This window comes from Colletotrichum siamense (assembly GCF_013390195.1).
Source record: "Colletotrichum siamense strain Cg363 chromosome Unknown KSG_Cg363_contig05, whole genome shotgun sequence".
NCBI lineage: Eukaryota > Fungi > Ascomycota > Sordariomycetes > Glomerellales > Glomerellaceae > Colletotrichum > Colletotrichum siamense.
Genome location: NW_023501018.1, coordinates 4,907,671 through 4,922,145, shown reverse-complemented (window position 1 = coordinate 4,922,145; position 14,475 = coordinate 4,907,671). Strand labels below are relative to the sequence as shown.

Sequence of the window (14,475 nt, the reverse complement as noted above, 5' to 3'; positions counted from 1 at the left end):
AAATGAGAGATAACAATATTAAGATCCGAAAACTCTCTATGAAAACAGCGCGGTATTCAAGCATTGGACGATGGAGCTGCCACTCGTGAGCCCCGACGTGAGACAAGTCGCAGCACCACCCACGGCCAATGGTCCCAGCGCTGCAACACAGGCCGACGTATCCACCACGCCGTTCAGCGCGCTGAGATCTAAGCAGACCTGCGGCAAAGCCGTTATGCAGTTCGACGCCAGCGCAGTTTGGAGACAGCCGACGATGGATTGCCCGGTGGTGAGGATGTTGATGGCACCAGTGACGAGACAGTTTGCGACGTTGCCGACGGCGAAGAGTCCAAGTGCCTGGGTGCATGCCGGAATGTCCGCGAGAAGGTCTAAGCCATTCACGGTGGAGAGACTCAAACAGGTGCCAGGGACAGTGGGACAGACTGGTGTTGGTGGTGCAGGGGCCGTAGTGGGACATAAAGCTGGGTCGGTGATGGTCGTGGTGGTGACGGTTGGAGTGGTGCTGAAGGCGCCTTGGAGACATCCGAAGATGGACAATCCTGTGGTGGCGCTGGTGATGGAGTTCAGAGCAAGACAGACGGCAGCTGCACCAGAGTTGTAAGGGCCAAGAGCAGCGACACAGGTGGGAATATCGACCAACAAGTCGATGCCATTGGAGACTTGAAGATCGACACAGGGCTGAGGAATGGTTTGCGGGCAGGATGCTCCGAGTGTCCGGAGAAGGCAGTCTGCGATCGGCTGGCCCTGAGGGTTGAGACCGAGGTTTGCTGTGAGACAGAGCGCGACGGGCCCGACGGCGAAAGGCCCAAGATCTAGCAAGCAATCCGCCGTGACCAGGGTCAATGGGATGAGACCGTTGGTGGTTGGCAGTTGAGCGCAAGCTCCAGGAAGGGTGACGCCGCATGTTGGTGTGCTTGTCGCCGTTGCAGTGACCACACAGCCAGTGAAGGATGTAGTTGGGACGATGCGTGTGGTCGAGATAGGTGGGACGGGCGTCAGGGATGTGATGGAGCTAGATGAACTAGACGAGCTAGACGAGCTTGATGAGCTTGATGAGCTGATTGACGATGAGGATGTCAGGCTAGTTGAAGTGCTAGAAGAGGATGTTGTTGAGGTTGTAGATGAGACTGTAGAGGCTGGGGTGGATGTTGGAGTGGATGAGGATGAGGAAGTAGAGGAAGATGAGGAGGTAGATGAAGTAGAAGACGTAGATGCTTGGGATGTGGTAGAGCCAGCCACTTGAGAGGTCGTCGATGACGAGGAAGAAGAGCTAGAGCTTGGTGTTCCAGTAGTTGTAGAGCTCACGGCGGATGAGGTAGAGGAGCTCGAGACTGAAGATGCCGAGGTGCTAGCTGTTGATGACGCAGAAGAGCTAGATGCTGGTGCGACAGACGAACTTCCAGACGAAGAGGCCGACGAGCTGAGACTAGAGGACACAGTCGACGACGCCCCTGAAGAAGTTGAGGAAGAGCTGATTGGTGACGCAGAGGAACGGGTAGATGGCGTAGAAGCACTTGAGGTAGACAGCCCGGAAGAGCTTGAGGGTGTCGGCTGGGGGGATGAGCTAGTAGATGCAGATGAGGTTGGACCCTGGGGTCCGGGAGATGTACTGCTGGATACTGTTCCTGGTGGAGTTGGAGATGAGCTGCTAGGGTTGGTTGATGTTGACGAGGTCGACTGGATGTTCCCAGAAGACGTGCTGACAGGTGGCAATATGGAGCTTGTTGATAGACTGGTGACTCCAGTGGACGAACTCGATGCCGATGGTCCCGAGGATGTACCAGCGCCTGATGTGGAAGAGCTAGTCGTCGACAACGTAGGAGAACGAGCTGTGACACTTCCAGTGCCACTTGATAGCGAGCTAGCTGTGGATCCCGACTGACTGGTGCTTCCACCAGTGCTAGAGCTAGAAGGTGTAATTGACGAGACGGGCGTGACAGACCCGCTTGTCCGGCTTGTGGGTGTGGCGGAGGAGGTTGCAGAAGGCGGAGGACCGGCAGAACTCGAAGTTGCAACAGATGGACTGCTTGATACGGCGCTATTTGTAGATGACGACCGGGTAGATACTAGAGTGGCTGTGCTACTGATGCTAGACTGCGAGGTTGTTGAGGTCAAGCCTGGAGGGACCGGAATGCCACTGGTTGAGACGGAGCTTCTAGATGTGGACGAAGTCTGAAGTCCGGTAGTACTCGAGGTTGCAGTAGTTGACTGGGTACTTGATGTGGATTGCAAAACGTCTGGAACTATACTCCCAGTGGGGGACGTCGAAGGTGAAGATGTAGACGGCGTTGCAAGGGTGTTCGAGATGTTCGTACTAGAACCTGGAGTTCTGGCCGCGCTCGTACTTTGTGTGACTGTGACTCTAATGATTGTCGTGGATGGAGAGGTACCCGAGTTGCTGCTGGCGGAAGTAAGTGAGTCGGGAAGAACTACGTCCGAAGTTGTTGAAGTAGTACGAGAGTTCGGATCCACTGAAGTAGGAGCAACAGGCTGACTGGATGGCCCCCCTTGCGAGGAAGTTGCAACTCTAGGACTTGAGACGGCAGTAGCGGCAGTATTGGTTCCCTGCGAGGGTCCAGCTGAAGAGGATGTAGCCGGGGTTATAGGAGACGTGGGCGACAACACGCTGGCGTCTTGTGGAACTTCGGAAGACCCGCCAGCTGGAGGAGCGCTTTGGGAGGGTACCAAGCTGCTAGGCAGTGGCTGCCCTGTCGAAGTGACGGGCCCAGGAGCAGGGGAAACAGTGTTTCCGGGGCCATTAGACGGAACCACGGAACCAGTTGTGGCTGATAATGCTTGCCCGCCGTTGTTGCTGGAGAAAAGAGCCGGGTCTACCGGGATTGAAGCTGCGGTGGTGGGCACTTGAACGCTACTTGGAACAAGTATCACCGTCGAACCTGGTTGGCCTGAGGGTCCAGGAGGGAATGTGATCGTAGAGGTGACGGAACCGTCGAACGTGCTTGTAAAGATGTTGTTTCCTCCCGGAACTACAGGTGAGACTATCGCAGGCAACACTGGGTCAGCTGGTGCCGAGCTTGGATCTAGGACGCCAAAGTCTGGTGGTCCCGTAGGTCCTGCTGGAATCACGGCTGGGGTAGCCGGCAAGTTTCCGGCGGGAGCTACGCCAGGATCTGTGTTTGCTGGATTGATAACAATCGCAGTAGCTGTGCCATCCGCCAGTGCTGGAAGGATGGTTACGGTGGTGAAGATTGTACCAGTAACGGTTGCCGCAACTCTGACAACAGGTCCGTTGAACGGCCTGAGCTGCGGAGTTGGAGTCAGAACGACTCTAGTTCCAGTGCCATCACCTCCACTTGGTGGAAGATCAATAGTTGTTGGCGCAAGGCCTGTGAAGGGGGCAGTAACAGTTGTGAACGGGCCAAAAAAGGCATCGAGAGGACCATCGTCGTTCCCGTCGTCGCTGCCACCATCGCTTCCATCGCTGGAAGGTGATGGAGTTAAGGCCGGATCGAGAATTAACAGAGTTCCAGTCGTATCTGTTCCAGCAGGTGGGATTGTGAAGGTGGTTGTTAGTGTCCCAGGCCCGGTTGCGGTTGTTGGAACATATACCGCGGGGAAAATGTCCGGATCATCGTCCCCAACAGTAGTTGGCACCACAATGATTTCCGTTCCGACAGTATCGCTACCCGCTGGGGGCAAAAGGACGGTTGATGTGATTGGTGCAGTACCGATGGCTGTCAAAGTAGTGAACAACCCAGCCGGGGCCGCTCCCGTAGGTGCAGCCCCATCGGCGGGTGTCAAGACGAGCTGCAAGGCGATGGAGTCTGTACCAACAGGTGGTATCGTCAATGTCGTGGTCATTGTGCCGGTCCATGGGCTTGTAGCAGCTGTTATTGGACCTGGGAACGGCGCTGAGGCCGGTGTCAAGATGATCTGCCTTTCGATGTCGTCTGTGCCTTGAGCAGGAAGCGCTAAAGTCGACGTGACTGTGCCGGTCCAAGGTGCAGTCATGGTCTCGACCCGTTCGGGAAATGCGTTCTCAGGAATGAATCCAGGCGCTGACTGGGCTGGATTGAAGGATGACGAAATGGCGTTCTGAGGATCAAATGGGCCTTGCTGGCCTGCGGGAAACGGCTCCAAAATAATCTCCGTGCCAACTTCAGAACTTGCTTGTGGTCCCAAAACAATAGTTGAGAGAGCAGTGCCTTGAGGCACTCCCCTCGTGATTGTTGAGACCGGGCCATTGAAAGTGGCGCTTGGGCTTCTGTGCATGAGTTAGTACAAGAATTGGTCCCTTACAGAGGAAAGGATCCATGTCGATGTTACTTACAGAGTTGAGGTATATGTGATGGTGTTCTCGACAATAAAGTCGGAGAGCAAAACTGTGGGAGCATTTGTCACTGGCACGGTGGTGCCAGCAACGGTAATCGTGGTATTTGAGCAGATGGCGGCGCTCAGACGCACAGGAGTCTGGTCGACCACCAATACATACTGCTTGATAACACCTTGATCATCAGGAAGGATGCACTGCGAGTTTGCTAATCTGAACCATAGCAGCATGCAAAGGGTGACAAGGGCACCACGCAGAAGGAGATCTTGCATTTTTGCGATCTGTGCCGGACAGTTAGTGAGGAATTATTGAACGAGAGTTTGGGCAATAAAACCACAACAGTGAACGAGAAAGACTTCAACGGATGAGCATCGAAGGACTCTCGTGATATCCCACGTCCTGCGAAGGCTCTTGTAGGTCGGCCTTACACCCTGCTCAATGTATTGTTGGAGGTGTCACATGACCCTCAATATGCTGAAGAGTCTAGACTGTTTTAACCGAGCTGAGTCTCGACCCGGTCGTGTTGGAATGCATCCGGGGGATAATGTTAACCATCAACGGCCCGCGGCTTGAAAATGACGATCTCCGAAACTTCGCCGCAAGCGTAACGTCGATCAATGTCTCAGGATTTCGTCGCTAAGCACGTACTAAGCCCAATTTACCAAAAGGCTCAGTGTGAGGCTCATCTGAATCACAGCTGAAATCAACTTCAGGTGACGGCTTCGGTAATTTCTGTTTGTCCCTGCCAAACTAGGTGCGGTTAGAGGGTAATATTCTTATTTGGCCCGAATTATTTCACGGAGCTTTGTACTAGCCTCATTACATTGCAACAAAATCCATCGCGAACTCCCTCCTGGGGCTTTACTCGGAAGATGACAATTTCACCGATTATTATGCAGCTCACCGAGCATAGTAGACTGAATCGGTCGACAGTCTGTCATCGCAATCGTTCAAGAGCGACAGTGAGTTTGCGACATACTCACGGTCATTGTAAGATCTCATGATGTCATATAATTGCCGAATCTAGAACACTTCACCTTGGCGATGGCGCCGCAAACCTGGTCCTCGGGACCTCTCCTTTTCTCCCCCGATGCTTAGCGATCCTACCAGGTGACCAAAGTTGGCAACCCGGGAGGCAGAGATATCTCGTCGGCCCGAGACAGGCGTACCTGCCGTCGGCCAATGAGATATTGCGCTATCGTTAGGCTGACTGGGGCTATTCCCAACACAGATGGTGCAAGTCGGTAAGTCTTTCCCAAAGCCCTCCGGTTGCACTGGTAGTATGGATATAAGGTTTAGCCTCACTATTGCCCACTGACAACTTGGTAGACGTTGGAGCAGTTGAGGAGAAGCCGCTGAAATACCTTAGGTCTCGGGCACTAAAGGAATTGGTCTCCAGTGGCTTGAAAAGTCCGTTTTCGCTGGGCCGCCAGCAAAGCCACTTTCAGCTAAAGGCTGTTGCAGCTTGGTTGAAAGTAATGACGTTTGATTATCACGACTCCCAAAACCCGGGAAGATCGCTCCCTCTATTCCCCTAGAAAGTAAGAAGCCGAGGCCGGATGCAGACATCCACCCAAAGAGCTCCTCGAGGTCTCCCGGCCAGCATAATGAGCTGCATGATTGTCAGTAGCCGGCGTATAATAAGATGCTTATTCTGTAAATGTTGAGACTTGCCTTTTCAAACAGCTCCCGTCATCACTCCAATATTGATTATTTCCACAGCAGTCGACATCATGCTCTCCATGTGTCCGTCACGCACGACATTTCTTCCTTTGCTGTTCGGCCTGGCTCTCGCGGCACCACGTATCAGCCCGCGGGAAGATGGCTGTGCAGCCGGAGTAACGGGCCTTCCATCTGTTACCTATACAATGATGGCTCCCGTGCAGACCATTATAATCAACATGACCCAAGAAGACGGCTGTCCATGGGTCAAGGCAGAGCTGGCTCCCACTATGGCGCTTCCGACAGCATCACCCATCGCTTCAAATCCCGGACCAGACCCTGTACCAAACCCTGGGCAAAATCCTGGGCAAAACGTACCTGCCAATGTTCCGAACCAGGGAGCAACGCCTAGCATTTTGCCCGATGGCGCGGTTCCCAATCCTTCTGCCACCGTAAATTTGGGTGGAAGTGTGCCAGCTGCATCGCTCAATGGCGGCGGGCCTCCTCAACCTCCTGCTGGGCCCGGCGCAACGGGTCCGATCGACGGTGGTGGCTTCTCCCAAAACGTCCCAACTGGAAACGGCCAAAATCCAGATTCTACGACCCAGACTCAAGGAGGATCCCCAACCACAGTGGTTGGCAGTCCAACAGAAAGCCCCCCGCCTCGCTTCGTGATCTACGCTGGCTCGACGCATAGAGCCTTTGAGCTACCCCATCTTGCTCACAGCCCACTAAGCATTGGCGTTCTGGCCCTTTGGGGCATCATGATGTTGGATATGTGGTGATTGTTGTTGGGTGGAATGAGCGTTCAATGTGCTTTCGTAGCGAAGAGCAAGCTTCATACTCATAATTTTGTGAATTTGGTGGATACTTTGACTTCATTGGGCGGAGTACTGGGCGTGCAATGTAGTATCTTTCCTTTCTTTCCTACTGGGTTGACCCTTCTTGTATGAATGCTATCATCTCTGTTGTTGTTGATGTCGTCGCCGTTGCTGTGGTCTGTACTTACTTAACTCTTGCATGATTGCCATATAATGAGTATTCATGGCTTTGTAGTTGACTGGGCTAAGAGCCTTGGGACGACGCTCACCGGGTTCCAGAAATGGTGACACAGCGACTAGCATAAATCGCAAGATTCTCCAGAGACCTCTCGATCACTCATGTGAATGATATCCAATAATGAAGATCATGGTCGATCGCCGTTAGCCATGAGTCCTCACTGCGTGTAAGCCATACCAGCACGCAGACCCAAGGCCACGGTAGGCTAGCATTCGATAAGGTGAACAACGTACCTCAATCGTTTTCATCATGCATGGGAAAGTTTCTCTCATCTTCATAGATAGCCACATTCTTTAATACGCTTAGACCGTGACAGATCAGCAGCATAGATAAGATGCAAGTGATCGGTCGGGTACATTGCTCGATCAAGCGACGATATGCTTCGCTCTACTGCTTCAGATCCATCGCAAGCCACTTTATTCAAGAGGGTTGTTTTCTCGATAGCTGGTGTCCAAGACTGTCACAAAAGTGATGTCTTGTTGTTCTCACTGCGACGCGTCATGATTGATGTGTAAGTACTCCACGACTATTAACCGAAGCGGAGACCAGGCCCAAGTTGTCTCGGGATTCCAGCGGCCACTGAAGGCTAAGGAGTATCCGGCAGTTGAAGATTTCTAAATGGCATTTGGCATGGAGATGATTGACTGACTTCTGAACTTCCGGTCATGGGGATAACGGTAGATCTGGGTACGTGGCTTGGTGTCTAGACGCATCCGGGGCTGATGTCGATTCACCTCCCCTCCCTTTCAGACCAATCACTTAGGCCCTATGGAGATAAACTAGAAGCAAAAGAAAGAGGTGGGTGAATAACTGTCCAATGAAAGACGATAGCACAGCTTCGTTGTATCGATGCCTAACACTTCCAGACTATCTACTTGTTAGCCTCACCTGAATTCATGTTCGCTCGGCTCCGAACGAAACCGTTCCTAAAGCATGCTCCTGGATGAGGTTTGGTGATCTAAAAGAAAATGGAAGCTATTTCTTTGCAACTTGCAACAGCCAATCCTAATGATTAAATACCGATAACCAATGAGCTCTAAAGAGTTACACGTACACAGTCACAAATCCATCTGCTTCAGCTGCAGGAAGTGGCTGGAAGCTTTTGTCTCCATTGAATTGATACTTGAACAGGCTCCGTCAACTCCTTTAATTGGTGTTCTTTACTGTTCTCCATGCTCCCATTATGCACACATGTCATAGGTCTTATTGTCACGAAAGGGACAAATAAACTTCAAGGTTTTGAATGTACATGTGTGCGATTTCCCCGGCTTGGAGCCAGTGCAAACCAAGATCTGCCATTTTGAGGTTTTGTCTCAGCCACCACAAGAGTTCAGATAGTGCCAAGACTTCGTAAATACATCACCTCTAACTCAAAACGTATCCCGCTATTTAGCGAGACCCGGCCCTAGCTTCGATCAAACCGTTACTTGGTCGGCTCCCATTGAGAGGGGATTCTGCATCGCTCGAATGCTGACCGTTCCCATGCCCCATCCGGACCGGCATCGCATGCTAAGATCCGGGCTAACGGTTGCGAATTGTTTTTCACCTTGTATGTGTGGAGGGACGGTTGATTGGGTCTTATGCTAGACCGGAGCACGAATTTTGACGCTAGTTACGATGTCGCTATCCACGCATAAGGATATGTTGCCTAGTCCCACGCACATCTCATTGAAATGCCCCGATACTTGAAGTCACGATTCGAGGAATGAACTTCGCAATTGACAACATACAACCGTCCCGTAGGCATCCGTCCTCATCAGAATGTGTCCATTGAGAAGTTCTGATAGGCTTGTTCTGTCTAATGCATGTTGAGCCTCAGAAAGCTCACCATGTCATCCACACCCTGTGGCTCGTTGACCCAGTGACCCCCTGAATCATACTCATGCCATTCAACTGTCTTGCAAAATGACCCAAGAGTCCTCCGCAACTGACGACCGAGCCTGATATCAATAATCTCATCATCCACGGCGTGAGCGAGGAAAATAGGGGGGTTAATCGATGGTTGTGCAACGCTTTTCTGGTGATATGGCGAACGTTTCTCCGCCAATTCTTCGATGACAACTGCCGGTGGCATCCAGCTGCACCAGCCAATCAGCCCACCCAAACTGCCTAACTTTGACGTAGACAGCAAAGCGGCAACTGAAGTTACAAATCCTTGGCTGATACCGCATAAGAATATCTTTTCCAGGGAGACCAAGTTGGATTCGCTCTCGATTAAGTTGACTAGGAATTCGATACTTCGTCTCAGGCCGGCTTTCTGGATATCGGCCTGCTCTTCTGGATTTTCCAGTGACCAGACATCAAACCACTGTGACATGTTGGTGCCGAACCTCTCAGATGGAATCACAGCGGCCCCGGGGAAGACCCATCGAACAGATGGTAACAGGTCTGGGAGGGTTCTTGGCTGGTTTGCCGGTTCTGACGCTTCGCTCTCGAAAAGCTCATCTGCGAACTCGTTGCAGATGCTGTCTCTGCCGTGGAGAAAGACGACCGTGTGGGTGTGCGCCGCCCGAGGCTCGATGCAGTGTTTGGTGAAATGCATGTTTGTGGTGCTAAGTGGGGTCTTCGTGATGGGCCTGCGCAGGTTGAGTTGAGTTGAAATGGGAGAAGATGGTGATTGCGGTAAGTTGGAGATGGAAGGGTGTTTTGGGGGTTCAGTTGAAAAGGATGCACGGGGACGCTGTTGGACTTCCTAGTGGAGACCTGAAGCACCTGAGGTATGGACCTGAGTGGCAGCCTCACAAGGTTATATCACCAGGTGCATTTCGTGTTTATCCGCGAACCGTAAAGGTTTCTTCCCAGTATGTGTTCATTTGTAAGCTGTTGACTTTCCAGACTTTTCGCATCAAACTGGTATGTTTAGCATGGCTGATTACGGCGAATTCTGTTCTCTGGGCGGATAGGCTAACAACATTGAAGCTAATAATACGATGACAACGGTAACGCCAATAGAAATCACAACGACGACGACGACAACGACGACGACAATAATAACAAAAACAAGACTCACAATCATGATAGCTCAAATAAATATATATCTACTACGTACCTAAGTAAAAGCCATGATTTCCGCCCGATTAGCTGGATTCGCCTAGGCAGCAAAGCTTATGACAGCTCTTTTGAAAGCAAGACGTTGCTGCACTATGCATTTTATGTGTGAGGTTGAATGGTCAAGGATACAGTGCAAACCAGACTTGTGATTGATATTTTGTAGTCATAGAGCCAGCTTTGATCATGTTCTGCATGCCGTGTGGCGTGCCTATCCCTTCTGGTCTCACAATATATCAAGTCATACTGCAGATAGCACTGTCCCAGACCCTGCATTTTCTACTCCATTTTGATTTACTGGCTGCCAGAGAACTCGTATGCAAACGCAGTCGAGTTTGTCGGAGTTTCAACAGGAATGATGAGCTAGGAGAAGATCAGCCAAACACAATTGATGTGAAAAGAAATGGACTAACCGTATCAGATGTGTATGTGTATTCAGCCGTGCCAAGATCAACAAGACCTTCAATCAAGCCCGAGCGGCCATCGAAGTCGAACCGAAGAGTACGTATCAAAACGCTCCCGTCGGCAGGCAGTCCAATACGACCCAAACCCGAGATGCTGATCTCATACGAGGCCTGAAGAGACTGAGTTCCTACAAGAAGCTTGACATTATTCTCAGAAATAGTCCCAAAGACATCGAATTTCAGGTCCGGTGATGCCGCCGTGGCAACGCGATCGCCTGTCATCCCGGCGTAGTACTTGTACGTCTGCCAATCGCCGTTGGGCTTATAGTTGCCGTCGGAATCCTTGAAGACCAGGTCGGCCATCAGATCATGTAGACCTGCACCACTGCCCCAGTTCGCCCTCAAACCGCGCAGGTTATGACGTTCAAGCTGGGCCAGATAGAAGGCAGAGTTGGCAGGGTTCTGTCTTTCGGGCGCTGCATACTCGTTTATGTCGATCGCTCTCTGTGGGAGATTGTGCTGGCTGAGAAGTGTATTGAAATCAGGAATGACCTTGTCGAGCTCACGGCCTGTGTCTCCAATCTGATGCCAAGAGTAAATATCGGGGACCGTATCGTTTGCCGATATGGTGGCCAGCCAAGAAGTCCAGGTCGAACTCTGAAAGTCAGGCACAGTTGCACCAGATGGCCCGCTAATACGAGTATCGGGAAGTTCGGCTCTAGTATGTACCTTAGCCTCGGCTACGCTGAGAAAGTGTGCAGTACTGACCTGATGATTCTGTGAGCACGAACATAGTACTCTAAGTACTGGTCCCAAGAGCGCGCCCAGAAGATTTCAAGCTCGGGTTCGTTCCAGATGTCGAATACCAGCCCCTCAAGCATGTTGTTTTCTTTAAGATCCTTGACAACTTGCGCGAGGAAAGCCTCCATCTCAGACCAGTCTCCATTGTCTCCCGGATATAGTCCGTCTCCTCCCAAAGAACCGTCAGAGCCCCACAGGTCATGGGGAAGCAAGATAAAGCCTGCTCCATATTTGCGAGTAGTCCTGTAGTTGGAAAGGGTAGAGTTGAAACGTCCGATATAGCCGTCATATCCACCACCAGCCCATCCAGCATATGGTGTTTGGGCGCCGCCGGCACGGCAAGCATTGAACTTGATGTCAGTTGCGAAGGAATCGGGAATGGAGCTGTCTGCGCTTGTTCCATTGTCAGGAAATCCGTAGATGAACGCTGATCCAAGAAATCGAGCCTCTCCAGTCGAAGTGCTGAGGTCAACAGTCGCAGCGCCCGATGTTGCACGCGGGACGATGAGGGCAGTGGCTGGGCCAATGGTCAGGGCCACCAAGAGCGCCGAAAAAAGATTGTCGAGCTTCATGATGGTATTGGTGTCGTGAACGCATGAAAGAACGATGCTGATGATGCTTCAACATTTTCATATCATTCCGTCTGACTTATATACCAACCATTTCAACTTCAATCGCAAGATTTGGCGATCTCGCATTTGGTTCATCACCGGATTCCAGGTTCCCCATCGGAGCATCGACTTTTGGCAATATTCGAGCTTGGAAATTGACTCCATTCCCATCACAACCCAAGCTTCCCCGCAACAACCCCGCAAAGTACCGCTGGAATAAGTTGGTGGTGTTTGAGTGTGATCACCCCATCAGATCCACTGCCGAGGTGACGCCCTCCACCCCCGCCGGGAAATTCTGTTGAGCGACGACTCGTTGATCGCCGTTACGAGATGATCAATTAACTTTCCCCGGAGAAATCGATTTACTAAAGCAAAAACTACGCGCAATTGAAGGGCGAATATTTTGAAATGCGGTAAATAAGTGATTAATGACGTGATCTTTTCTATTCGGCGATGCTGAAGAACTCTAAAGTCTTGGAAAGAATTCCGCTCACCGGGGGGTAGTAGACATAGACGATAACAGGGACATTTGCAACGACGATAGAGACGACGAGAGGGACGACAGATACGACAGGGACGATAGGGATAATATTAAGTACTATTGGTGTGAAGTAAACTATTAGACCTAATGCAGCGGCCGTCCGCCAGGATAGCAAGATTCTTTGAACAGTGAAGTGCAAAGACCGTCAACGAATTGCGACTAGCAGCAAAGTTTCTACTGGTAGTGTAACGCTCCAAGAGCTTTTAGAAAATTCAAGTAGACACAACTTCAATAGGCGAATTACCTGAACCATTGCTTCACAGCGACACTGGCAACTTCAGACGGGTCCTGTCGGGACAGAGGATTGACCGTGATGTATCATTCATCCCTCCGCATACAGCAAAACAGGAAGATGAGGTGAAAATTTGAACTCAACCTTCTCTAGTCAAAGCCTCCTCCCCGCCTGCATATGCATCAACCTTGTAGGAAGCAAAGTCCGATGCCTTAACACCTCTAGCAAACAGGATGTCAAGCTCTTCAAAAGTCTTGCCCTTAGTCTCAGGCAACCGGAAGTATGTCCAGATGAAGAAGACAAACGCACATCCGCCCCAAAAGAATGCAGTCTTGCCTTTCCAGCCTCCCGCCGTCGGATTGAGCTAGGTTCGGGGTTATTATCATGACCTTCTGATACTAGAGCTAATAACAACGATTTTAGATACTCACCATATACGGATTAATGACGTTGCAGATTATCTGAGCCACGTAGTAAGTGATTCGGCTCAGACACACGCTCTTGTTGCGGAGGCGCGTGGATGAGACTTCGGAAATGATGGCGTAACAGATCGGGCCGACGGTAAGATAATAGACAGCTAGCCAGGCAAGCATCATGCCGGCTTGACCATAGTTTGCAGCATCTGAGTTGGGTGCGCCGGCACTGATCGAACCGACCACGACAAGTATGAGGGTCAAAAGGCCAAGGCCCCATAGACACAGAGTACGGCGCCCGCACATATGAAGAAGACCCCAAGCCACGATCGTGCCAACTGAGGCAATTCCAAGTCCCCCGACAGACATTTGGAATGAAATTGAGGTGGAGAGCCCAGCCTGAACAAAGAAGTAGGTTGGCGTACCTCCCATTGCGGATCCACAAAACGGCTGAGCAGCGAATGCAAGGCACGCGATCTCGGTTCTGCGCAGGTCGACACCTCGGAAGCAGTCCATGTAGGATGTGCCTTCATCCATTTGTGCCTCGATCTCGTTTGTGTGGATCATCATGGCCACTTTCTGCTTCGCCTGGCTGCGCTGCGAAGGCGAACTGAGGCGGAGGATCGACATTTCGGCTTGGTCATATTTGCCCAGGCGGACAAAGTACCAAGGCGACTCTGGTGCGAACCACAGGATCGCGAAAAGAGGGAGCGGCCACACCCATTGAATAGCAAACGGTACCCGGTAAGACCATTGACCGACTCTCTCCGAGAACCCAGCTTGAACACCGGCTGAAATGAGCTGACCGAGAGCCCAGCATAAATTAACGTAAACGGTGAGATAGCCGCGTAGCGCAAGAGGGCAAACTTCTGATGCGTAAGCCGGGGCTGTTGTTGCGAAGACACCCCATGGAATTCCGCAAAGGAACTGGCCTACGAGCAGTACTGGAAGATTTGGCGAGAAGAAAGAGATGAAGATGAAGCAGCAGATTGAAGCGAGGGACACCAGAAGAACCTTTCGGTATCCGAAACGGTGGGTGAAGTAGCCGTTGGCGAAGGCCCCGATGATAGTGCCAACACTCACGGCGTTGCTGAGTCCGTTTTGCCAGGCGGCGGTGATTTCGTAAGATCCTTTGCTTGGAACGTATTCTCCATAATGCTCTCTGAAAGCAGGTTGAGCGAAGAAGGATGAAATGAGGACGATGTCGTATCCTTCCATGATAATCGAGGCGGAAACTAGGACGGACCACAGCGCAGCCTTGGGATACAGGCGGATGGCTTCAAGGAAGCCAAGACTGTGCTCGTCCTCGGCGGCTTGTCTAGCCAAGGCCAGGTCCTTGATCTCGTACTCATTGGCATGAGCTTGTTCATGCTCAGCGATATCGACCGCATCGTCGTCATGTTTGGGTGCCAT

At 51.5% G+C, this 14,475-nt stretch overlaps 5 protein-coding genes across 5 annotated transcripts; 1 reads left to right on the top strand and 4 right to left on the bottom strand.

The window, feature by feature from the left end:
* Window positions 1-964: 964 nt before the first annotated feature.
* Window positions 965-1,904, top strand: CGCS363_v008873 (uncharacterized protein; the record flags this gene model as incomplete). Its single annotated transcript, XM_036640722.1, has 3 exons — window positions 965-1,189; window positions 1,247-1,816; window positions 1,899-1,904. The coding sequence occupies 3 exons, from the start codon at window positions 965-967 to the stop codon at window positions 1,902-1,904; spliced, it is 801 nt and encodes a 266-aa protein (XP_036493997.1).
* Window positions 1,905-2,155: 251 nt separating this feature from the next.
* Window positions 2,156-4,563, bottom strand: CGCS363_v008872 (uncharacterized protein; the record flags this gene model as incomplete). The annotated part of the gene is made up of 3 exons (XM_036640721.1): window positions 2,156-2,314; window positions 2,362-4,225; window positions 4,292-4,563. 3 exons carry the CDS (start codon window positions 4,561-4,563, stop codon window positions 2,156-2,158), a joined length of 2,295 nt encoding a protein of 764 aa, XP_036493998.1.
* Window positions 4,564-8,810: 4,247 nt separating this feature from the next.
* On the bottom strand, window positions 8,811-9,554 carry CGCS363_v008871 (Acyl-protein thioesterase 1; the record flags this gene model as incomplete). Its single annotated transcript, XM_036640720.1, has 1 exon — window positions 8,811-9,554. The coding sequence occupies one exon, from the start codon at window positions 9,552-9,554 to the stop codon at window positions 8,811-8,813; it is 744 nt and encodes a 247-aa protein (XP_036493999.1).
* An 800-nt stretch (window positions 9,555-10,354) lies between these two features.
* On the bottom strand, window positions 10,355-11,837 carry CGCS363_v008870 (uncharacterized protein; the record flags this gene model as incomplete). Its single annotated transcript, XM_036640719.1, has 3 exons — window positions 10,355-10,423; window positions 10,474-11,182; window positions 11,233-11,837. The coding sequence occupies 3 exons, from the start codon at window positions 11,835-11,837 to the stop codon at window positions 10,355-10,357; spliced, it is 1,383 nt and encodes a 460-aa protein (XP_036494000.1).
* A 951-nt stretch (window positions 11,838-12,788) lies between these two features.
* On the bottom strand, window positions 12,789-14,475 carry CGCS363_v008869 (Maltose permease MAL31; the record flags this gene model as incomplete). Its single annotated transcript, XM_036640718.1, has 2 exons — window positions 12,789-13,013; window positions 13,081-14,475. 2 exons carry the CDS (start codon window positions 14,473-14,475, stop codon window positions 12,789-12,791), a joined length of 1,620 nt encoding a protein of 539 aa, XP_036494649.1.